Source organism: Podarcis liolepis, assembly GCF_965112155.1.
Source record: "Podarcis liolepis genome assembly, chromosome: Z".
Taxonomy (NCBI): Eukaryota; Metazoa; Chordata; class Lepidosauria; order Squamata; family Lacertidae; genus Podarcis; species Podarcis liolepis.
In genome coordinates, this window is record NC_139570.1 from 43074726 (window position 1) to 43098500 (window position 23775).

At 44.4% G+C, this 23775-nt stretch overlaps 2 protein-coding genes and 1 long non-coding RNA gene across 3 annotated transcripts in view; 2 read left to right on the forward strand and 1 right to left on the reverse strand.

Annotated features, from left to right (window-relative positions):
• The window catches only part of LOC310698664, a 207943-nt gene extending 205615 nt beyond the window's left edge, over nt 1-2328 (forward strand). Inside the window, exon 2 of the long non-coding RNA XR_014521676.1 lies at nt 1329-2328. This is a non-coding gene — a long non-coding RNA (uncharacterized lncRNA). The remainder of the gene's footprint in view (nt 1-1328) is intronic.
• Nucleotides 1-23775, forward strand: part of TMEM268 (transmembrane protein 268) — a 102399-nt gene that overhangs the window by 38721 nt on the left and 39903 nt on the right. The window lies entirely within an intron of this gene.
• TNFSF15 (TNF superfamily member 15) lies at nt 1607-19736 on the reverse strand. The gene is made up of 4 exons (XM_083486048.1): nt 19300-19736; nt 7340-7394; nt 4948-4980; nt 1607-3796 (listed from the first exon to the last, which is right to left on the reverse strand). The coding sequence occupies exons 1-4, from the start codon at nt 19477-19479 to the stop codon at nt 3348-3350; spliced, it is 717 nt and encodes a 238-aa protein (XP_083342174.1). The 5' UTR covers nt 19480-19736; the 3' UTR covers nt 1607-3347.

Consider the following 23775-nt stretch of genomic DNA (forward strand, 5'->3'; position numbering starts at 1 on the left):
CTATTTAAATATTTAATACACAATAGCATCTAACATGTATTCCAGCAACAGAAAACAATGTGGGAAATTTACCGTATTTTTCGCTCTATAACACGCACCCGACCATAACACGCATGTAGTTTTTAGAGGAGGAAAATCCGTAGGCATGCCACCCGTAGGCATTCCCTCCATAACACGCACAGACATTTCCCCTTACTTTTTAGGAGGAAAAAAGTGAGTGTTATGGTGCAAAAAATACGGTATGTCAACAGAAGTTACATTAGTTTGTTTCCTCTTGTACATGAAGCAAACCTGAAAGACCTTAAAAACCATAGTTTCAAAGGGAAATTAAGAAAAAGGAGAGAAACTAAGTCATTCCCTTCCCCAAACTGAATGAACCAGTTGCATAGATGCTCTTTTTTCTGGGTTCTCCCGGTTAACTATGCAGTATACTGAGTCCCACTCCTAACTATTATCCTTATGGCTTTTGAATAATCTGAAGGCATTGCTCACATACCCACATGCTATCCTGGACTTAATAATGTCTAGAAACGTGTTCTCCCAATCCATCAAAGAAGTTTCCATATATTCTGTCATTTTATGCTGTAAAATAGGAACTCTCCCCCCCCTTTTTTTTCCTTTTTGCATTCTCACAACTCTGTTCCAAGGACTAATTTGCAAGAGGGTGTCATAGTGCAACAGAGAGTGAGATATATTCTTGGGGCATATTTAATTACAAGGATATTGTTAAGGGGTGGTTTAGGGAGCCTTAAGCCCTGAGGGTATTGTGCTAGGCCCCAGATCTTTTCATCCTCACCTCCAATACTTTGCTTACCAGACAGATGGGAATGCTGTAATACTCAGTGCTGCTAAGACTCCAGTCACACCTTATCGCCTGTTTTACATTTACACACATTTGTTTTTGGGTCTTGTGCCCCAAGGCATTTAAGTACTGTACCTAGAGATATATCCACACCACAGATATGAGCTGATTTAAGGGGTCACTCCCTCTCCACTAGGGCAACCCCACAATTTTAGTCTGAGCAGAGCGGGTGCCACAGATTACTAATCTTTCACAGTTAATTCTTGGGGGAGAATGTTTAACAAAACCCCAGGATTCCATCTAGGAAATGTACAAGTGGTATAAAACTACTCAGAAATTTGCAGTGTGGATGAACCTGGCACTACTCAGTATTTTTATGATTGGCTTTGTTCTTGCTATTTGTTTGTGCCTTGGCATTTCTGTCTTGGTATTTCTCACTGGAATGAAAGGCTGTGTATACATTCTGATTCTAATAATAACTAAGGAATGGCACATTTTGCATGCAGTGATGCATGTATACGAGCAGGTATAATATAGTATAGGCCAAAACCCAATTTCCATGCTGCACATCTCAAATTTTTGAGGTGGAGTAAGTGGATGCCATGATGGTTAATTAGAACCAATCTAATATAGGTTCAGAGTGTAGCTATGACCTGTAGTTCTCTCCCTTGTCCCACGGTTCTCCACTGAAAGATTCACAGCAATTTGCACATAGCCCTGTAGTTTCTTGCTGATACACAACTGTTCCAGTTACAAGGCTGGATTCCTCATAATTCCTTGTAGTCATGCAAACAGAGCCCATAACCAGGTATATCTCCATGCATTGTTTATTTCATTTCATTTCCCACCCTCTAAGAACAAAGAAGAAAAAAGGGCGAGGGGTCAACATAGTACAATGCAATAGTACAATGCTCCACAGGTTCTGAAATGGTTTCCATTCCATTTCAAGGGGCAGGTGAGGCTTCAGAAGCTGCACTGGGTTAAAAGATACAGAGGGGGTGTTCTGTTTGTCCCAGAGCAGAATGTGGGAAAGGGGCATGTTTCAAGCCAATAGCACCATTATCTGAGCTTAGGAAATTTCAAGCAGGGTGAAAAGCACAGGAACATGTGTGCACAAAGAAACTGCTTCAGATAATATAATCTTGGGAGTAGCAGCTTCAAACTGGCCAGACAGATGTTTCCCTTCCTGCTCCTTTATGGAGTTTTTGTTTACCCCTTCTCTGCATACTCTGACACCTGAGGTCTAGTTTAATTTGGGATACATTTAACTTTCTAATCGGAAAGATGAGCAAATTGTTACAGGGTCCAGTCCCTTCAGTGAACCTGCATTCACTCTTGTCTATGCTACTGAACTTCATAGTGATCACAAATACAATTGAATCAGGGGTATTGCTATAGTGTCATCCAAATGGGAAGGGAGCAAAGCTTGGATCTTTTGCCCCTTCCTCTGGTTTGTTTGTTGTTGTTGGGTTTTTTTTGTTTTTTTTACAGATTGACCTTCCCATTGGAAGTGGCATATATGTGAATAATAAATCAGCAAGTATAAATCATAGCAAAATCTGTGCTATGAAGCACAAAATTGTGCTTCAGGCCTCACAATGTCTTTGGATGAAATCAATATTATTATCAATAATATTATCAATATTATTTTTATGCTATGTTTTTATTCATGAGCACATGTACTCTCAGTCATTGGTAAAACACCACACCAACACTTTGCCAGTGATGTACTATGTGTCAGTGTGTCTGGCTGCTAACTGAAAGATTGGTGGTTTGAGTCCACCCAGAGATGGCTATGGGCAGGATAGGAGGTTGGACTAGATGGCCCTTGGGGTTCCTTCCAACTGCAATTCTATGATACTATGATTGTGTGTGTGGTAGTATTTTTATCTATGTGCTAAAGTGTGCATATGAACTCTCCCAGTCATTGGTAAAACACCAAACCAAAAGTTTATTTTTCATTTGTTTGTTTTGGTGGTGGTGTATGTGCAAATCAGAAAATTATTGCTTAAAAATGACTCCTGACACAACTCTATGTGTGAGCAAATGAAGTTCAGGGAAAGGTCCTAGATAAGTGGTAGAGCATCTGCTTTGCATGCAGGAGGTCTCAAGTTTGGTCCCCAGCATCTCCAGTTAGGGATAGGAAGGACCCCATTCCTGGAACCCTGGAGAGTTGCTGTCAGTTAGTGTAGACAATACTGAGCCAGATGGACCAATGGGCTCAGAGTAGAATTGGCAATTTCCTATGTTCTAAGTTGTGGATTAGCAGTTCAGTGTGTGCACGATACAAATATCCTGAAAGAATTGAAAGCTCAGGGAGCTGAGCAGACAGAATACATCCAAAACCAGCATTTATGTGACATGGAAGGATTCCAGATCCCTCAACTCAACTTCAGAAAACAAGACCAGTACTTTAGAACTTCCCCATCAAGGCCATGTCAGCAGAGGAAATTTTTGGAAGCATTTGTAGGCAGCATCCTTTTATTACACTGCATTGTGGAAATTCTGGGCTGTAGTGGGAGAATCCATGGTTTCAAATGAGCAGTTAGATTAAGAAAGCACCAAAGTAGGTTATGTCTCCTTCACCACCAAATCCCACCAGTGCAGGGTTGCTGACATTGACCATGAGTGTGTCATCTTCCCATAGCTGGAAAATACCTCCAACATAAATGGTTTTCTTCCATTTTCCATAATTGTCAATGGAACTCTCGCCTTTCATGATTGGGCGAGGTGCAGGATAGCTTGGGCTCTTCAGTGAAACCACCTGCATTACATTTCTTACATCCACTCCTTTCTTCCCACAGTACTCTATGTTTTCACATGTACCATCAGGACATCGGAAAGTGACCTGAGTGTAGACAAAGTAATATCCATTTTTTGGGATCACCAAGAACCCATTGAAATACTTCATTGGACTGTGCTGTTCATTTCTGCGAACTGTCCACTCTAAGATTGGAAGCACATTGTTGGCACAGGATGAATTTTGCTTGATAGCTGTGATAAGACAAAGCAAAACAACTTAGTTATATGCTCTCACTGAGGGCTAAAAACATTCAAAGAGGCTGATGGCTTTTGTGACTTTCTAGCTTGTTATTCACATTCAGCCCCAAATCATCACCATCACCCCAGGAGTGGGGAAGAAATTGTGTACCTCCAGATATTTCTGAACAACAGCTCCCATAATCTCTGACAGTTGGCTGTGGTGGCTGAGGCTGATGAGTAATGGAGGGTCACTGGTTCCCTGCCACAAACTCAGATGAACACCAGAGGTCCCACCTGAACCCAGGTGAGCCTACCTGAGTCTATGGATAGGAGATAGATTTAGTTTAGGTTGCATCCTAATGTAAACATACCTACTGCACTTCCTGAAACAAAACACTGTCAAAAATGTGATTTGCATTTCTCTAAATTTAGTGGTGCATGAAACTTGAACCAGTGGGTTCATCTCACTAGACTGGTAACTTTGTCTCTCCATTCTGTGCTATATCCAGTCTCTCTCTCTCTCTCTCTCTCTCTCTCTCTCTCTCTCTCTCTCTCTTCCTTCCAAATCCTCTCCATATTTTCTCAGGTCTATTTCTGTTTAGTGTTGCCCACTGAAGACCTAGAAGAGGGGTACTGTAGTTCTAGTGGGCCATTAGGATTTTGGCATGCCAATCTCTGCCTGCCCATAGCCAGACCCCACCTACCAGTCAAGGGGGTCGCACAGCCCCTCAGCTTTCTCTGCTTTAGTCTCAGTGTTCTCCTTGTAAAACTCAGCAGGGAGGAAGATGGGGACAAAACTAAAATTAGTTGGCTCCACATGGCACTGGCTCTGACTTTTCCTGTCAGTGGCTTTTACACCACCTAATGTTGGGGTCCCCGTTCTCTGCCCTACCAATCTCAATGAGCATCAGCCACCACTTTAATAGTTTCGCCATCCTACCATATCTAGCCACTGCAAGAAGTATATGCTGTTCTTTTAAACACATGCACAGTACCATATTTCCAGACAACTGTGCTTTGCAAGCATGTATTTTAATACCACTGAACACTACCAGGGGCTATTCTTGAGACCTTTCTATTTTGATGGGCTTCTGAAAGTGGAAGGAACACACTCCAGAGACATAAAGCTTTGGAGGAGAAACAACTGCAAAGTGAAAAATTACCTGAAAGGTGGATCTTTGGCTTGCTTTCCGAATCTGCAATGTAAGAGAGAGAGACAGAAAGGGAAAGAGAGAGAGAGAGAATGAATTACCTGATGCACTCTAAGACCACAATCTTATACCCCCTTACTTTCTTCTGCATAAACCATACATTGCCCCTCTAACCAGATGTTGAGTGAGCCCAGCGATCTTGGAGCCAAATGTATATTGCCATCCCATAATAAAAGAGTGGAGAACTGTTTTAAACTCCAGGACTACATTCCCTTGAGGGCAACCTTCTTGGAATGCCATGGACGGGTGGCATCAGGGGCAAAAGTGGGCTGCATAATTGATGTGGTTGTTGAACTTTCTATAAATGTGCCAGTCAAATCTATTTCCTATAAATCATTGATCTTCACAAAGGTGCAAGCAGTGTAGAAGTATGTTTTAGCACAGGTGATCACCAGCTAAGGGGAGCATAGAAACATTAAATGTAGCGCATTTATTCTCATCTGTCAATAAATAATGGGATTTCTCACTATGGTTCAGGAAATAAGCTCTCTGGAGAATTCCTGAAAAATCTGTCCCTTGAATAAGTAGGCAGGGAGTGATACAGAATCTCAAGAACAATATTTTCTTCCTATCCCTGGCTGCAGAGGCATAAACAACGTTTTAAAGGCAGCTTGGCTTATCACCCATCCAGAGGTGTAATGGTTAGTGTGTTGGACTAGGGCCTGGAGGAAACCAGGGTTCAAATGCTCACTTGGCCATGAAGCTCACGGGTGACTCTGGGCCAGTCACTGATTACTCCCAGCATAATCTACCTTACATGGTTGTGATGTAATGAGCTCCATGGCTGAGTGGGGATTTGAGCCCTGCTCTCCTAGACCCCAGACCAAATTTCTAATCCTGGGGAGCTAACAAAGTACCCTCCAGATAGTGTTGGATTACACTATGACCATTGATGGCCAATGGTCATGGATGAGAGCAGCTGCAGGCCAACAGCACCTAGAGGACACCTGCTGGCTATTTCTGCTCTAACCACTACATCACACTAGCTCTCAATCAATACTGGTTTGTTGACCATCAAGCAGACTGTCCTGTAAGTTTTTTTGTTATTGGAGGTCTGATAGCCCCTAATTGGAGATGATGTAGAAATGGGTGGTCTGCATTTTGCACGGGTTGCACAGCACCATAGAGACCTCCTAAGGAGCAACTTGCTATAGCACATGTTGGAAGTGAACTGAGGCCCCTGAACCTCTGCCGTCCAGAGCTATGCTCCTTTTTGGACAGGGAGGATGGCCCCCTAGATGCTGTTGGGCTTCAACCCCCATCAACCCTAGCCCACAGAATCACAGAATTCTAGAGTTGGAAGGGACCCCAAGGGTCATCAAGTCCAACCCCCTGCAACAGAGTTCAACAACATTTTGAGGGCCATATAAGTTTCCCATTCCTGCCATGGAGAATGCATCCCCCTTCCAAGCTGTTATATCAACTCAAGCACATTTTTCACCACTAGCTTTCCCCACAATTAAGCATCATGGGCGAAGGGCTGTAGCTCAGTGGGAGAGCAGCTGTTTTGCGTGCATAAGGTTCCAGGTTTAATCCTTGGCTTCTCTACGCAGGGCTAAGATAGACCCCTGCCTGAAACACTGGAGAACTGCTGCCAGTCAGTGTAGCAATAATGACCTAGATGGACCTGTGTTCTGACTCAGTTTGAGGTAACTTCCCTTTTTTTGCACTTTTTTTGCATTTATTTATTATTAATGTTGTAATACATATATGAAATCTTTACATATTGATACATATAGATTATATTCGTAAATTCACATTTTCACATTTCATTATGTACCAACATTTATCCATTTCTTGTTTCTTGCCCTGTGTCTTCCCTCCACCCATGAGTGACTTCCTTGTTATTATTTTGTAACTTTATTATTGAGATTGTAATTTTGTCTCTTAATAATTAAACATTCAATCTTATATATCTGCTTAGCTTAGCTTAATTTAACTTAGTGAAATCAGGCTAAACATATCAATAAATTCTTGTTGGAGCATCTTTTGGTCATGTATTCTTCTACACATTTCCATTCCTGTTTGAGATTTTGTATAGATTGCATTCTAAGTGTTGCCGTCATTTTTGCTAATTCAATCATTTCAAAAAAACTATTTTGCCAATCTTTCAATGTTGGTACTTCTTCTGACTTCCAACTTTTTGCAATCAATAACCTTGTGGCAGCTGTTGCATATAAAACGATTCTTTTCATGTCTTTTGGGATGTCATTTATTATAAAGTAACTTCCTATGCTCCTATTCTGCCAATGCCTGCTACTGCCTGGAGTAATTTGCTGCAGAGAGAATCTTATTTGGAACACAAAGCAAACACTACAATTATTCTTCTTTTAAGCAAACTCACAATTTGCAGGAGAGGCCTCTTGTTTCTGGAATATAGGAAGTGTTTCAGGTGACATCTGTAAAGGAAAATGCACAAGTGATTAATTCAGCAATGTGGCATCTCTAATCCATGAGAGAGAGAGAGAGCGCGCGAGAGAGAGCGAGAGAGCCTGTGGGCAGGCAATGTCTTGTTTTAAGTGATTGGATGCGGGTGGCGCTGTGGGTTAAACCACTGAGCCTAGGACTTGCCAATCAGAAGGTCGGCGGTTCGAATCCCTGCGACGGGGTGAGCTCCCATTGCTCGATCCCTGCTCCTGCCAACCTAGCAGTTCGAAAGCACATCAAAGTGCAAATAGAGAAATAGCTCTGGTGGGAAGGTAAACGGCGTTTCCGTGCGCTGCTCTGGTTCGCCAGAAGCGGCTTAGTCATGCTGGCCACATGACCCAGAAGCTGTACGCTGGCTCCCTTGGCCAATAAAGCGAGATGAGCGCCGCAACTCCAGAGTCGGTCATGATTGGACCTAATGGTCAGGGGTCCCTTTACCTAAGCCACACTGTGAGCCTTTTTGGCCAAATATTAGGTTGTAGATGCTCTAAATCAAGCATGTCCAACCAGTAGATTGCAATCTACCAGTAGATCCCTGGCTGATCCTGGTAGATCGTGGGACCCTTATCGGTCGTGGAATTAAATAAAGTTTACTGAAAGTTAACAAATAAAAGCTGAAGGACTCTGGGCAATCCTACCCTCTAAAAGCTCAACAACTCTGGGCAATACCCACCCCCACACGCACACTCCTCCTCCCTCCAATGACAATAGATAGATCACTGCCAGTTTTTTTTATACTGGGAGTAGATCGCAGTCTCTTGGGAGTTGGATGTGCCTGCTCTAAATAAATAAGGTACAGGACAGGTAGCAACTTGGGTGCAAAAGAACCACCAGGAGCCTTGAAACATATTCCTAATTGCTCCTTGGCAAGCTGAGGCTGTGTTTGGCACCTTTTAAACTGGACACCAAATCCAAGCCCCTCTGGAATTGGTTCCACTTGGGAGCACACAACCCCTTCAAAAAGCAGGGTCTGAAGTCAGCTGATTAGCTTCACTCTGGAGTTTCAGGAGCTCTGCAGTGTATCAATAGGTTTATGGGTAATGAAAATCAAGCCCCACTTGGATTGGCTAGGAAAGTCATCGGCACTATGGTTTCAATTCAATTTGCACTGCCAAGTGGTGGTGGTGGGGGACCAGGCAAAGTGGTCCACCAGGGGCTGAAAATGTTCCCCACCCCTGTATTTATTCAACAATTTCAGACCAGTTTACCTGCAAGATCACCTTACCCCCAATATACTCACTCTACCACGTCTGTCTGCAGAACTGGCATTGTTACACTGCCACATAATACCTGTTCTGCATTTGTAAGAAATTGGTATTTTAGTGTAACAACACTTACACTCTGGAGCTCCCTGCCTAAGGGACATCAGGCAGACACCTTCACTGTATGTACTATTTTCAGTGCCTGCTGAAAGGCTAGAGAAATCACACCAAGCAAAAATAAAACTCCACACATTCCTGTCCAGTTAATATTTGTACAGTGGTACCTCGGGTTACATACGCTTCAGGTTACATACGCTTCAGGTTATAGACTCTGCTAACCCAGAAATAGTGCTTCAGGTTACAGACTCTGCTAATCCAGAAATAGTGCTTCAGGCTAAGTACTTTGCTTCAGGATGAGAAAAGAAATCGTGCTCTGGTGGTGTGGCGGCAGCAGGAGGCCCCATTAGCTAAAGTGGTGCTTCAGGTTAAGAACAGTTTCAGGTTAAGAACAGACCTCCGGAACGAAGGTCCACTCACTCACTCACTCACTCACTCACACAAACAAACAAACCACCTCCCCCGACAACAATGAAGGCATTACTAATTACGGTAACTTGTCATTTGCTTCCTACAGCTGTGCTTACCAAACAGATGGAATGCAGGAGAGTCCCTTTGGCATGAGGACAGGACACCTGGTACGTGCAGTTAACTTTTAACCCCTAGAGTCTAGACATCACTTTACAGCTGGAAACTGAGCAGGGAAACCAGATCTCCACCAAGCAAGGCAGAGAGCCTTCATTTTGTTTTCACATTTGGAAACCTCAAGCAGACACAACACAATAATAGTTTTTAAGCTCTTTAAGCACATTTAACGTGTGCAGTTTCAACCGGCCGGTTTGCCTGCAACCACTTAAGGTTGAAACCACACAAGTTAAAATGTGTGTAAGATGCAATCATACTGTCATCGCCGTCGTTATTCACAGGACAATCTGGATTAGTAACATGTAGATGGTGCCTGAGTATCTCTCATAATATAACAGCTACCTGAAAAAGGGACTGTAGATTCAATGCGACCGTCTGCTCCAGGTATTGCATATAGAACTTGGCTGTACAAGAAGCAGCAGGACTTTTTGTATTTAAGATATCCTCCTGCTGATTCTCTTTTAGGCGAATCTGTATTTTGTAATCTATTTCTCATTATTGTAATGGTATTTATATTACTGCCTTGAGTTCTATATTGTATAGATGTTATGTGCTGCCATTTGTGTTCTGCTTTCTAAACCATGCTGTGGTCTTTTGATGAAGGATGGTATATAAATTTAATAAATAATTTCAAGGTCACCCTCCAGATGGTGGTGGACTCCAGCTCCTTTCATCCATGAGCAATGGCCATTATGAAAATTGAAGTCCAAGGATATCAGGGAGGGGAGGCACAGTTTCACTGACCATTATTTACAAAACCAGTCAGTGCTCTGCATGTACCACAAAGGGGACTTGCCCCCTGCCAGCACTGGAGTGGGCGGGGAAGAAGGCAGGGGAAGTGTTGTCTGAGCTATTGACACCATGTGAAGTTTTTGGTTTGAAAATCATGGCTGTGAAAAGACCACTTGATTGATTTCCACTTGCCTTTCCATCTGCATTTCTGACCAAGGATAGATGAATCTATCAAAGTTGGTTTTACTCAGTTTTTGTATGCCCAGTCCTAAATTCTGTTCTTCACATTTCCACTTCAGTCTGAATACTTTTTTAAAGTCTTTGTGAACAATTACAATAATAATGATGGACTTTATCTGTATTGACAAGAGTCAAAATTAAAATGATTTACAAACTCAGAAAAAGCACTGCTTTGGTATGAAACAAGATCAAAATTAGAAAGTTAATGAATCTTACTATTTGCTCATACATACATACATGTATTAGGTGACCCGCTGCCCCCAAATCACAAGGACACAAACATTCTGAATACCTGAAATGTCTCCTATGGGACAGCAATCCCTTCGCCACCAGGGAAAATCAGCAGAAAAGACCATGTTTAGGATCAGGGTGGATCTCCTGCACCTATGAGTACTTTATGTAGAAAGTACACCAGCAGAGATAATGCAGTATGCCATTTAAAGGTTAAGTCCACTAGTCAAGATGGGTGTGTGTGTAGATGTTGCTTAGCAACAAGGTAGAGTGACATGAGCTAGCATGTGCTCTGGTTGGTTGCGTATTTCTCAGGAAGTTTTCTCTGTGTTTTTAGTTGCATGCCCCCCTGTTATGTACAAGGCCTTAACTGAAAGACAAAACCTGTCTGTTCCTTTCTCCTCAAATTATGCACTGTTTGTTGTTCCATCTGTTCACTAAACTGTTATCAGAACTTTTTGCTCTAGGCTCCACTTGCATTATTTACACAATTTCTCTAACACTTAAATAAAGAATGCAACCACCCACATCCGCTGATGGAGTTTATCCATGACATAAATAGGAAGTTCAGTTCCCTGGTTTATACTCAGCTGGGCCAACAAGCTTCCACCCTTGGCAGAGGCCCATATTACAGAGCTCCACACATGACGCCAATATACTTGCATTTCCTTGAATGAAAGCACTGTAGAAAGTTAATGAGCAATCTCATTTGCTGTGTGACCTCTGCTCATGCTAATTGCCAACGGATGTTTATGCAATAACTCCTACACGAGTTGCATATTGACAAATGACAGAAACATGCTGAGTGCTGGTATTTATTATCAATAAGATAACCAAGCAAAGGATTTTATCCCAGGTTATTCCTACTCAGAATAGACCCATTGAAATTGATGGGCATGGCTAGCTTAGGTTTGTTCATTCTGATCTGCTCTAAGCAGAACTTAGTCCAAATCATTCCTGAACCCACCACATCTAGCAGTATTTGCTGCTGCATTGGTCTTCAACTACTCATCCAGTATCCACTATCAGGTTGTGGCCTGATCTAAGGCAGGTCACAACAGCAGCTGTGCCACCATACAAATATTTTTTTGGGGGGGTTAAGAAGTAGGCCCCCAAATGCATGTCCCAAGCCTGGAAGAACTTCTGTGTAATTCAACTAACTTTTACTCAAAGTAGATCCATTGTAATTAATGAAGATGTCTGAGTTAGGGTCATTAATTTTAATGGGTCTACTCTGAATAAACATTAGTTGAATACCACCCACAGTCATCTGTCTTGCTTGGTTCCTGATGCTGAATATTGTCTTGTCTGATCCCATCACGGGTTGGTTGTGAGACTATTTTAATGTTGCACAGCCTCCATTTATAAGTTTTGAAATTAATAGGCCCACAACAATATACACCTCTATGTGGAAGGCTCCCTTGTTGATATGTGACTCATGCTTCCAATATGTCCCTTTACAGAATCTATTTTATTGTGGTGTCTGCAAGTGTACTAAACCTTCTGTTTATTTTATTCAAACTTCAATAGTGTGCTTAGGTTTGCCACCTCTGTTCCCGCAAAATACAGGACAGAGCAGGGCAGGGCAGTTCGGGGTGATTTCCCCCCTCCCATCTGGTTCGAAAGTGACTTCAAAGCAATCCATTACAATCTCGTGCAGCCTAACAGGATGGCATCTCTGGAATTTGTAACACACAAACACGTGCACACACACACATACACATGAATTTTAAAATCTGTCTGTGCTTGGCTACCCAAAGCTTAAATACATGACCTTTCACACACCCTTTCAAACAAATGCATTCGGAGAGGATCCCAAACTTGGCAGAGAGAGAGAGAGAGAGAGAGAGAGAGAGAAGACTTGAAATACAGGTCAAAACTGTATCAATACAGGATGCAGCATTTTACGTTGAAATACGGGACAATCCTGTACTATACAGGACAGGTGGCAACCCTAATATGTGTTTCACACAGCCATTGTTCGTTGTTTCTTATTTGTTTGCATATTGTTGTTTTTGATCACTGCAGATGGTGACAGCAGTCACAAAATTAAAAGATGCCTGCTTCTTGGGAGAAAAGCAATGACAAACCTGGACAGCATCCTAAAAAGCAGAGACATCACAAGGTCCATATAGTAAAAGCTATGGTTTTCCCAGTAGTGATGTATAGAAGTGAGAGCTGGACCATAAAGAAGGCTGATCACCGAAGAACTGATGCTTTTGAATTATGGTGCTGGAGGAGACTCTTGAGAGTCCCATGGACTGTAAGAAGATCAAACCTATCCATTCTTTAGGAAATCAGCCCTGAGTGCTCGCTGGAAGGACAGGTCCTGAAGCTGAGGCTCCAAGACTTTGGCCACCTCATGAGAAGAGAAGACTCCCTGGAAAAGACCCTGATGTTGGGAAAGATGGAGGGCACAAGGAGAAGGGGGTGACAGAGGACAAGATGGTTGGACAGTGTTCTTGAAGCTATGAACAAGAGTTTGACCAAACTGCGGGAGGCAGTGGAAGACAGGAGTGCCTGGCGTGCTCTAGTCCATGGGGTCACGAAGAGTCAGACACGACTAAACGACTAAACAACAACAACAAATTGTTGTTTTTGAAAACTCAGTAAGCACATCTTACAGTACAGTTGAGTTAGATGAATTAATTTCAGTGGGTCTGCACGAGTACACATTACTTGAATACCAATCATGGTAATCTGTCATGTTTGATTCTTGATGTGGCTGTTCATATCCCAGTGTGACACTTTTCTCCAGGCCTTTTGTATATACACTGCTATCCAGTGCTTTTTATCTAGCGACACTCAAGGGTACGCAGTACCAGCACCTTTCTTTTCCTGGAAAAAAACCACTGGTTAAAAAAGCATGGCACTTACTGTAACAACTTCATGGTGAGTACTGGCACCTTTTTCTCTGGAAGAAAAGCACTGCTGCCACCCAATTTCACTTTCTGTTGGGGGCAGAGAATAAACAGGTGGAGGTGCAAACTTGAGCGGTACAGGCAGGCAGGAGAGTTACAGAGGGTGCACACAGCTGTGCAGATATGTGCTAACACTGCAGCACTCCTAAAATGTTCCTCAGTCTATGCAAGTGATTGCCCAGATTTTTTGAGGGGGTAGGGGGTAATAATAAAACCCCACACATACAAGTCATTTGGAAAAGCAAACCACAGTATTTGCATGCTTTGCACACAATGTTAAACCATTAAATAAAGTTTAGTTAATAAATCCCAATTTATTCATTACTAAATAATTAATATACTTATTTATTAGTTATTACTAATTAACTATTTGCTGTTAAAGCATTACCGCCCAGCCCTTTAACTATGGTTTGTTAGCCAAAAGGAACCATGGTTTGTTGTTGGCTTACTGAACTTTGCTATGGTTCAGTGATAGGTGCAAACTCACACAGTTCCTTAACTACGGCTTAGGTGTGGCTTGTTTGTTTACCCACCAGGCTATAAAGATGCTAGTCAATGGGGTGGTGGTGGTTAGAAATTGTCTTTTGCTCAATGACTTTCACCGACTGGGCTGGGCAGCCTTAAGTTTACACATGTTGGAAAGTCCCAAATCTGGATTGCAAGGGGAAAGGGTTTTTGTGGCGGGGGGGAGGGGGGCATGTTGGAAGCACCAACACTGGGGGAAGACAGGAGAGGAGATGAGGTAGATGAAGTAAGGTGATCGTAGCAGCATCAGCACCACAATCCACCCACTCTCCTGGACATTCCCTGAAACCTGTGCACACTATGTAGTCACATCCTTCATCCCCTTCCCTCATGCAACAGTTTTCAGGAGCATGGAATCCTGCCTGAAAACAAAATGTCTCATCACCCTGGCACTGGATTCCCCTCATTCATGGGATTCAAGGAGTCTGAGTCAGAAAGGGAAATTACAGAGAGGGCCAGCCCCAGAAGCACATCCATGAGAGGATCTCGTGATGCTGGCACCACTCCAGCCAAAGGGTGTAATGTTGCCATACTCTGACCCTGAGGACTCTCGTATCACAGAAGCCCTCATGCAGCCAGCCAGCCTTCCCTGCTAATTTGTAGTGGAAAAAAACAGTTGGGGAAGGCTGGGCCCCTTTAACTGAAGAAGCCCTTTCAGTAAAGTTAGACAGAAACACTTGCTGCTATGTAAGGCTCAAGACAAGTCCACACTTCTGCTAGTCCCATGGCTAGAAAGCACAGGTGTGAACAGTTTTCCACTTGACCCATGCTTTCTAGATACAGGCCCAAGTGGCTTTCTCTCTGCTCCACTCCCAGGTTTGCTCCAACTGAGTGCTAAAGAGTGGTTTTCCCGTGGTGGTGTGGGGAGTGAGCAGTGAGAGAAGAAGTGTAGAGAAGCCCGGAGTCTAAGGTCACATCTGCCCCAAACAACAAACTCTTATTCCACTATCAGTCATGACTTCCTGCAAAAACATGATGGAAACTCTTGTTTGTTACGGGTACCGACCTCACAGATCTACAGTTCCCACCAGTCTCAACAAACCATAGTTCCCAGGATTCTCCAGGTATGTTAAAGTGGGATAAGAGTGCCTTAAATGTAAGGTATGGGTACTGACCTTCAACACTGACTGGTGCTTGAGCAACAGCAGAATCCTGTGCGAGGCTTGGCCCCAAGAGGAGGACAGAGCAAGAAAAAGTCCCTGCTCTCCAACATTTTTTGCAGAATATTTGAAACAATATTAGACTATATACTCTCTAATGGGTTATATTCATGCAGCTCCCCTATCTGGGGAAGGATGATATAGTATCTAAATGGGAAAGTAATGGAGTCACATTTCAGTATACCATTGCGGGGGGGGGGGGGGAGTGCGCGCACAAGGGAATAATGTAGAGCAGTGGAAGGAAGGGGTTAAAGAAACCCTAGGCTGCTATAATCTTTTGAGTGCTCTTGAGGAGAGTGGGCAAATAACTCTTGAGAAAATTTCCACACCTTTGCAGCCAGGCAATAGGAAGGGGCAGGGAGATCTGCTGAGGCAATGGTAGCAATACAGCTCTACGAATTCTTTTCGGATGTTGGGTAGGTAATATGAAGCACATGGGGAGTTAAGTAGGCCATAAAAGGTAAAGGTAAAGGGACCCCTGACCATTAGGTCCAGTCGTGGCTGACTCTGGGGTTGCAATGCTCATCTCACTTTATTGGCCGAGGGAGTCGGCGTTTGCCCACAGACAGCTTCCGGGTCATGTGGCCAGCATGACTAAGCCACATCTGGCAAACCAGAGCAGTGCACGGAAATGCTGTTTACCTTCCCACCGGAGTGGTAACTATTTATCTACTTGCACTTTGACATGCTTTCGAACTGCCAGGTTGGCAGGAACAGGGACTGAGCAACGGGAGCTCACCCCATCGCGGGGATTCGAACCACTGACTATCAGATCAGCAAGTCCTAGGCTCTGTGGTTTAACCCACAGCGCCACCCAGGTCCCTTTTAAGTAGGGCATATGCTCCCACAAAACAAGCCATCTTTGCATGATCTTCTTTGTGGTGATTTGCAGTTTGCATAATGAATTGTGGTTTAATTTTGGCTAAGTGCAAGGGTATGGAACCTTGGGGCAAATGTGCCCCTTCTCTGGCTGTTCTTTCTGCCTCTTGTAACTCATCCCAGACTACATCTCTGACTTGCCTTGGACTGCACCCTGAGTGTTTTTGCCTGGCTGGAATGTGTTCCTGGGACTCCCATGATGCCTCTTGCTTGCCTGGATGGAGGATGGAGAGGAGAAGGTGTAGAAACTAGCCAACTGTACAAAGGTAAATTTTACATGTGTTGCTTTGTCAGCTTTTGACTCTAATCCTGCTCATGTGGCCCCTAGAAGCCTGCCTAGAAGGAAAGGCAGCCCCCGGGCTGAAATGAAAGTTCCCCACTCCTGGGTACAGGTGATGCATGAACCAGGCCACTCCGTGGAAATGCAAAAGCATGGAGAGACCAGGAAAAAAGGTGTGGGGGACTAAGGAAATTAAATAGACTATTTTTCGCTCTATAAGATGCACCAGACCATAAGATGCACCTATGTTTTGGAGGAGGAAAACAAGAAAAAAAGATATTCTGAATCCCAGAAGCCAGAACAGCAAGAGGGATCTGGCTTCTGGGATAGCCTCTTGCTCTTCTGGCTTATGGGATAGCCATGCGAAGCCTCTTCAGGGCAGCGGGATGAAGGCTCCCCCTGCCCGGAAGAGGCTGTGCACAGCTAAGCCAGAAGCCAGCACAGCAAAAGGGAAGCCTCAATGCAAAGCCTCCTGAGTGATGAGGCAGGAATGCTCCCGCTTCACTCAAGAGGCTTTGCATGGCTATTGCTGAAGCCAGGAGAGCAAGAGGGATTGGTGCGCACCGATCCCTCTTGCTTTCCTGGCTTCAGCGATAGCTGTGCAGCCTGCATTCGCTCCATAAGATGCACACACATTTCCCCTTACTTTTTAGGAGGGGGACAAGTGCGTCTTATAGAGCAAAAAATATGGTATGTGTTTCAGGTAACCTCCTGGCTCTCATTTCTGGATCCCTGTGCATGTTAGGATTCTCTCTAAATTGCAGGATCCCTCTCAAGGTATGGAAGTTCAGTGGGCTCTTTAACTCACTGTGTTCTAGCTCCATCCTATCACCCTTCTCATATTTCACTCCACTGCTGAATCTGCCCCTCTCCTCTAGCCATCCTGCATGTGGGATCTTTGCCTCTTACCTACTATCTCTTCTGGGACCATGTCCCATTCACCTTTTCCAACTTTTTGTCTGCTCCACACAGCTTCTGCCTGCCTCACAGCTGACCAAACTGTCAAAGTAAGCCTTCTTGCGGAAGGTGAGTTTTGAACATCCTATTCTCGGCTAGCTGCTATATTACCCGAGCAATTGAATGTTTATGGACATTCCATAGCATCACCACTAGCATCACCCAACCATCACCTGGAACCTTACTGCTAGAAGCACCACAAAAAGTCTGTGTCACAAAGCTTAGTGACATCATAAGAGTTCTGCTGAATGAGGCCAAAGTCCAGCAGGCTGTTCTCACTAGTGGCCAACCTGCCTCTGTGAAGGCTTTAAGCAGGTGCCAAGTGCAATTGCAGCTCTCCTCACGTGATTCCCAGGAACTGCAGTATATTCAGAGACTGGCCTTCTCCAACAGTAGTGATAAAACACCAAATCAGGTTGCAGGTTTTTGATTTTCTGGATTGTCCAACCTTATATTGTCCAACCTTTTATGCCTCAAGTCTTCCATGGGAGATGAGGACACAACACAGAGACACAGACACCTTGAGTCTGGGGCTCTCCAGAAAAAATCCACTTCAAAAAGTCTTCCTGCCCTGATATAATGATTCCACTGGGGACAGAATTCCACTCCCCTAATCAGGTCCAGTGGTACCTTGTCGTGTCCCCTGTCCTCTAACACTCAGCTGAGTGAGTCTGGTAAGAATTACTCAGCTTGAACTGGAGGAATCAGTCATTTAGTCTGGCAGGTTACTTCTTGAGCCGTGTCAGTTAAGTCACCTGGCAGGGCTGTTGTCAATAACAAAAATGGCATATTTGATCTACAACAGGAGTGGAGAATTTCAAACCTTGGGGCCAAAGGTGGCCCTCAAAGCTTCTCTGTCCAGCCCTCATGTCTCCTCTCCACACCACCATGCCTACCCAGCTGCACCCCCTCTCTCCAAGAAAGTGTCTTTAACTGGCTTGACTGTATCCTTGAACTCCGATGATGCCTTCTGCTTGGAGGATAGAGAGGGGTGTGAAAGTGTGTGTACAAACTAGTCTACTATTTAAAGGTAAAACGGACATTCATTGCTTCGCCTGCATCGCCTCTGGCCTCCCACCCCCTCACATGTACACCCCAAAATACTGACAAAAAGTGAATGTAACCCATGGGCTGATAAAGCCCACCCTCCCATCTATAGTAGTCAGCACACGCACACATCTTAAATTTGCAGTGACAACAGTGAGCTGCTCCCTTATGCTGGAGATGAGCAAATTACTGGAGCGCGTTGCAATCTAAACTTCACCCTACAAGCATGCCCCTAAAAACACACAAACAGCCATCGCCATGACAAGAAGCAGAGGAGAAACGAATGAATGAACGAAGGAAGGAAGGAAGGGAAGAGTAACGTTCCAACTACACTTCCGGATTCCACAACTGTGAAGAGAGAAACAAACTCCCACCTCCTCTGGTCCACAACGTTTCTTTGGGACGCGGTTCTGTGGAGCCCCACCCGCTCCACAGCTTCCCTAGCCAAAGAACCCCTCCGTGGGTTTCCGCATTGTTTATTTGTTTGTTTACTTAACAGAGTATATAGACTATTTAATCATTCCAATACCTCTTAACAGAAAACGATAATGGCAAGTCAGCCTACAGACGGATCAAAATACGAGTACAGTAAAAACAAGTTAAAATGTTCAGCATGAAATGTGCATGTTGAGCGTTCAGTGAGAAAGTACCTGCTTTGCGTGTCCCAAAGTCCCAGGTCCCGGGCATCTCCCAGTACGACTGGGGAAGGGGGCGAGGATCCTGCCTTAAAACACTGGAGGGTGCGCTGCTGGAAGTTCTGAGCTAGACGGATCCCTGGCCTGACTCGGCAGCTTTCTCTGATAAATCCCGCCCACAGAGAGACAACCTACCCTTTGATTTGGGGAAGCGCGGGAGCTCAGCGTAAGAGCATCTGCTTTGCATGCAGAATGTCCCACGTTCAAATAAATACCTGGCATCCCGTGGTTCGAAACCCCGGGGAGCCGCTGCCGGTCAGTGCAGACACTACAGAGTAAAACGCAGGTCCTTGTATTATTCCTTACCTCGTCTTGCTTGCACCTGAGGCTGCTGCCCAGCAGGTAAATCACGGGCATAGCCAAGAGCACAAGAAGCAGAAGGCAAAAAAGCGCCAGACACTGGAGCCTCCGCAGGTCGCCCGCCAGCCGCTCCCACCTGTACCCGTAATGCTCTTCCGCCAATTGCTGCATTCGCGCCCCGTCCATAGCCAAGTCTTCCCCAGGCTCTGAATATCACCGAGCCAATGGGGAAGGGGGGGTAGCAAATGTCTTCTGGGCCCTGATTGGGGACCCATTATATAGCCCTGTATATTCCTGGGTGGAGATAGGAGGAGAGGGGGGGGGAGCGCGAGAGCCATCCCACTCCGCGACGCGACTAGAGGGCACGTGGAGTTAAGGGGGGAGACACACCCTTCCATCTCAGCCAGGATGCCACACCTACGCCGGAATCGGCTCGCTTTCCCTAACGCCTGGGCTGGGGAGGATGGCACTTAGGAAGGAGGAAGTCGGAGGAAAGTCCCCGAGGGGAAGGGAGAAACGCGAGTGAGGGAGGCAGTGAGTGGGGCAACTGCAGGAGCTTCCGCTGAGACTAGCTGGAGTGTCAGTTTCCAGGTGCCTTTCTCAGTCTCTGTCTCGTTTCCTATCTTATCTGAAGCTCATACACCTTTTTGAGACTCTTAATAAAAGAGGCCCAAGGTCTTTCAAATTGTTCTCACCTTTAAGAATGTAAGAAAAGCCCTGCTGCATCGGACGAAGAACCTATGTAGTGCAGCACCCTGATTTCTCAGTGGCCAACAGATACTTATGGGAAGCCTGCCTGCAGGACCTGAGGACAACAGCACATCTCCCCATTTGTGATTGCCAGTGACTGGTATTCAGAGGCATACTGCCTTCCACAGTGGAGGGAGAACAAAGCCATTATGGCTAGGAGTAGCATCCAGTGACACCTTTATCATTTCTGAAAGGTGCTGGTGGCCGTCACATTTAGTGGGAGCAAATTCCATATCATACCTGTGTGCTGTGTGAAAACATACTGTATTTTTCTGGGTATAAGATGGTATCCCCCCCTTAAATTTTTGTAGTTAAAATTGGGGGTCATTTTATACATGGATGGTGAATGCAGAGGGGTTAAAAAACAAACAAACACTACTTATCTTCCTGCAGGATCCATCCAACCCTGTCAGATGAAAAAGTGGATGAGTTTGTGCCCTTGAAGAACACGTTTTAGGGATGCTTAACCACACCACATCACCAGGCAGTCAGGAGGAGGCCCTTCTTGGCACACTGACAGTAAGTGATGATTAAACATCCACCCACCCATTTTAACCTAACTTACAGGCCAGGGCCAGGAAAGCAGCCTCGCCTCTGTTCTAGGCTCTCTTCCACCTTCAGCCAACTCATCTGCACTTGCTTGCCTCTGGCACTCTGCTGATGGTGCTAGGCCACTTGAAGGGGCGCTGTCACTCATGCATAGCCTTGTGTTAATAACAAAAGACAAGGCTGCTGGATCAGGCCAAGGGCCTATCTAATCCAGTGTCATGTTCTTACCAGCAAGACGCCTGTGGAAAACCCTCAAGCAGAACACAAGCTCAAAGGCACTCTCCCCTCATGAGGGTTCTAGCCACTGGTATTGAGAAGCATTGGAGGCAGAGCAGAGCCACTGTGGCTAGTTGCCATTAATAGCTCTCTCATCCATGAATTTGCCTAATCCTCTTTTAAAGCCAACCAAGTTGGTGATAGGGACTCTGGTGGCGCTGTGAGTTAAACCACAGAGCCTAGGACTTGCTAATCAGAAGGTTGGCAGTTCGAATCCCCGCGATGGGGTGAGCTCCCTTTGCTCCGTTCCCTGCTCCTGCCAACCTAGCAGTTCGAAAGCACATCAAAGTGCAAGTAGATAAATAGGTACCACTCCAGCGGGAAGGTAAACGGTGTGCTGCTCTGGTTCACCAGAAGCGGCTTAGTCATGCTGGCCATGTGACCCGGAAGCTGTACGCCGGCTCCCTTGGCCAATAAAGCGAGATGAGCGCCACAACCCCAGAGTTGTCTGCGACTGGACCTAATGGTCAGGGGTCCCTTTACCTTTAAGTTGGTGATGCTCACTGTCTCCTGGGGGAGCAGGTTCCATAGTTTAATTATGTACTGAGTAAAAAATTACTGTACTTTCTTTTTTTCTGCCTTGAATTCTCCAACATTCAACTTCATTGAATGTCCACAAGTTCTAATGTTAATGACAGAGGGAGAAATACATTTTTCTCTTCACATTCTCCTTGCCATACATAATTTTATAAACTTCTGTCATGCCATCTTTTACCCACAGTGCCACCCCTTGGACTGGATGTAAGTATGAAGGCAGGTAAGCAGGAAGATGAGAGCTAGGTAAAATCAGACAGAGGTTGGTGGAGTCATACCTAATGGACCAGCCTTCTGGTAGAACAACAGCTTCAGCAAGATGCCTGAGCAGAAAGGCCAAAGCTTCAGCAACAGGGAAAAGGACCATTTTTGGAATTGCTGACCTTTCATTGCAGTGGGTGTAAGATCTAACCCAGATCCATCCTCTAGCATGCACAAAAGTCCCAGAGCTTGAGACAAATGAAGACCAGAAGACTTCTCAGAGGGAGAATTTGAAAGCTGTTGCTCTCTCAGCTCCACAGTCACGAAGCAAAAAAGCTGGGTTTAGCACTTAAAGGTAAGAACTAGACATTCTGTCCAGACTGATTCCTCAGTAAGTGGATGTCTTTGACTTGAAGAAGGCATAGCAGGAAAAAGTTTTTCACATATACACAGCTGGAATTGAGTAATCCCTCTGGCTCATTTATACAAAGGTCATAAATTTTTCTAATCCTCTCTTAAAGTCATCCAAGTTGGTGGCCATTACTATCTCTTGTGGTATTGAATGTCAGGTTTTCAACGCACTTTCCATCTAGTGTCAATAGAGTGCTAATTTCATGAGCTTCTAACCTCAAAACACCACCCAAAGCTATCCCATTGGGAATGGAGATTAGAATCCACCCTACTTGGATGACTAAAATAATTAAGGGGGTGGAGTGACTTTCTTATGAAAAAAGGTTGCAGTGGTTGGGACTCTTTAGTTTAGAGACAAAGCAAACAAGAGGAGAACATTTAGTCTCTTAAATAACTACTATGAGTGGAAGTCATGCCAAAATTCATTGTGCCCAGCTAAGCATGTTGCAAATCTTAGCACATATTTTTCAGCACATGAAAACAGAGTGTTCATGTTTACTATAGCCATCCTGCCACTATTTTGGCCCTCGTTCTCATTCCCCTTGGTACATCTGCTGTACTAACATAAGAAGAACCCTGCTGGATCAGGCCAAAGGCCGAACTGGCCAAACACAGTAGCCGCCTACATACTATTGGGAAAACCAAAATCGGTACCTGAGTGAAACAAAAATACTCCCCATTTGTCATCCCTAGCAACTGGTATTCAGAGACATGCTGCCTCTGACAGTAGAGGGAGTCATTAAAAGCCTTATCCATTGTCATCCTTTTTGAAAATGGAACATTTCAGTAATTTTTGGCAAATTATCATACTTTGTTAAATCACTCTTGTTCAGCTGGAACCACATGGGCATACACTTTAACTGTTATCAACATTTTAGCCGCAGTTAACATAATGCCTACTAAATCATGATGGTCTGGTTGGACCTCTCTCTCTTTTCTCTCTTTAGAGATAATTCAAATAATTTGTAAGATGTTCATTGGTATGTGGTATCCAATCCATTTTCTGCATGAATGCAGTATTTCCTCCACCCCCACAATTTTTGGTTTACCATATTTGGATGGAATCCACCACACTCTTTCCACATTTCCTGCATCAATTATTCTGTGATACATTTTTGGCAAATGGAGTGAGGTCACATACCTACTATATGACTTTTTTAAAAGTTATATTTACTCCAGTAGATAGGGCCACATTAGTGGAAAATATATCTCCATTCCCTGCCCCATTATATTTGTTTCTAATGTTTTCTGTCATCTCTTTTACAATTAATTCCCATTCTATGTAATCATCTTTGTTAGCTATCAAAATGTGACAAGAGATACCGGTTGCTCCATGTGTGACAAACTTTTTAAATGATGACAGTTCCCATGTAGAAAACACTGTCCTTGTACTTGTACTGAGTCTAATCATTGGTCCATTTAGAAGTTCTGGAAAATGAGAATGAGTAACGGGAACTACCGTATTTTTTGCTCTATAAGACTCTACTTTTTCCATCCTAAAAAGTAAGGAGAAATGTGTGTGCGTCTTACGGAGCAAATGCAGGCTGCGCAGCTATCACAGAAGCCAGAACAGCAAGAGGGATTGCTGCTTTCTCTGCGCAGTGATCCCTCTAGCTGTTCTGGCTTCTGAGATTCAGAATTTTTTTCTTCTTGTTTTCCTCCTCCAGAAACTAGGTGCATCTTGATAATAAGCAGGATTCATCCACACTTCCTCTTGTCCCACTGCTTTCCCGAGAGAAAACTGTTCTTTAGTGCTCAATC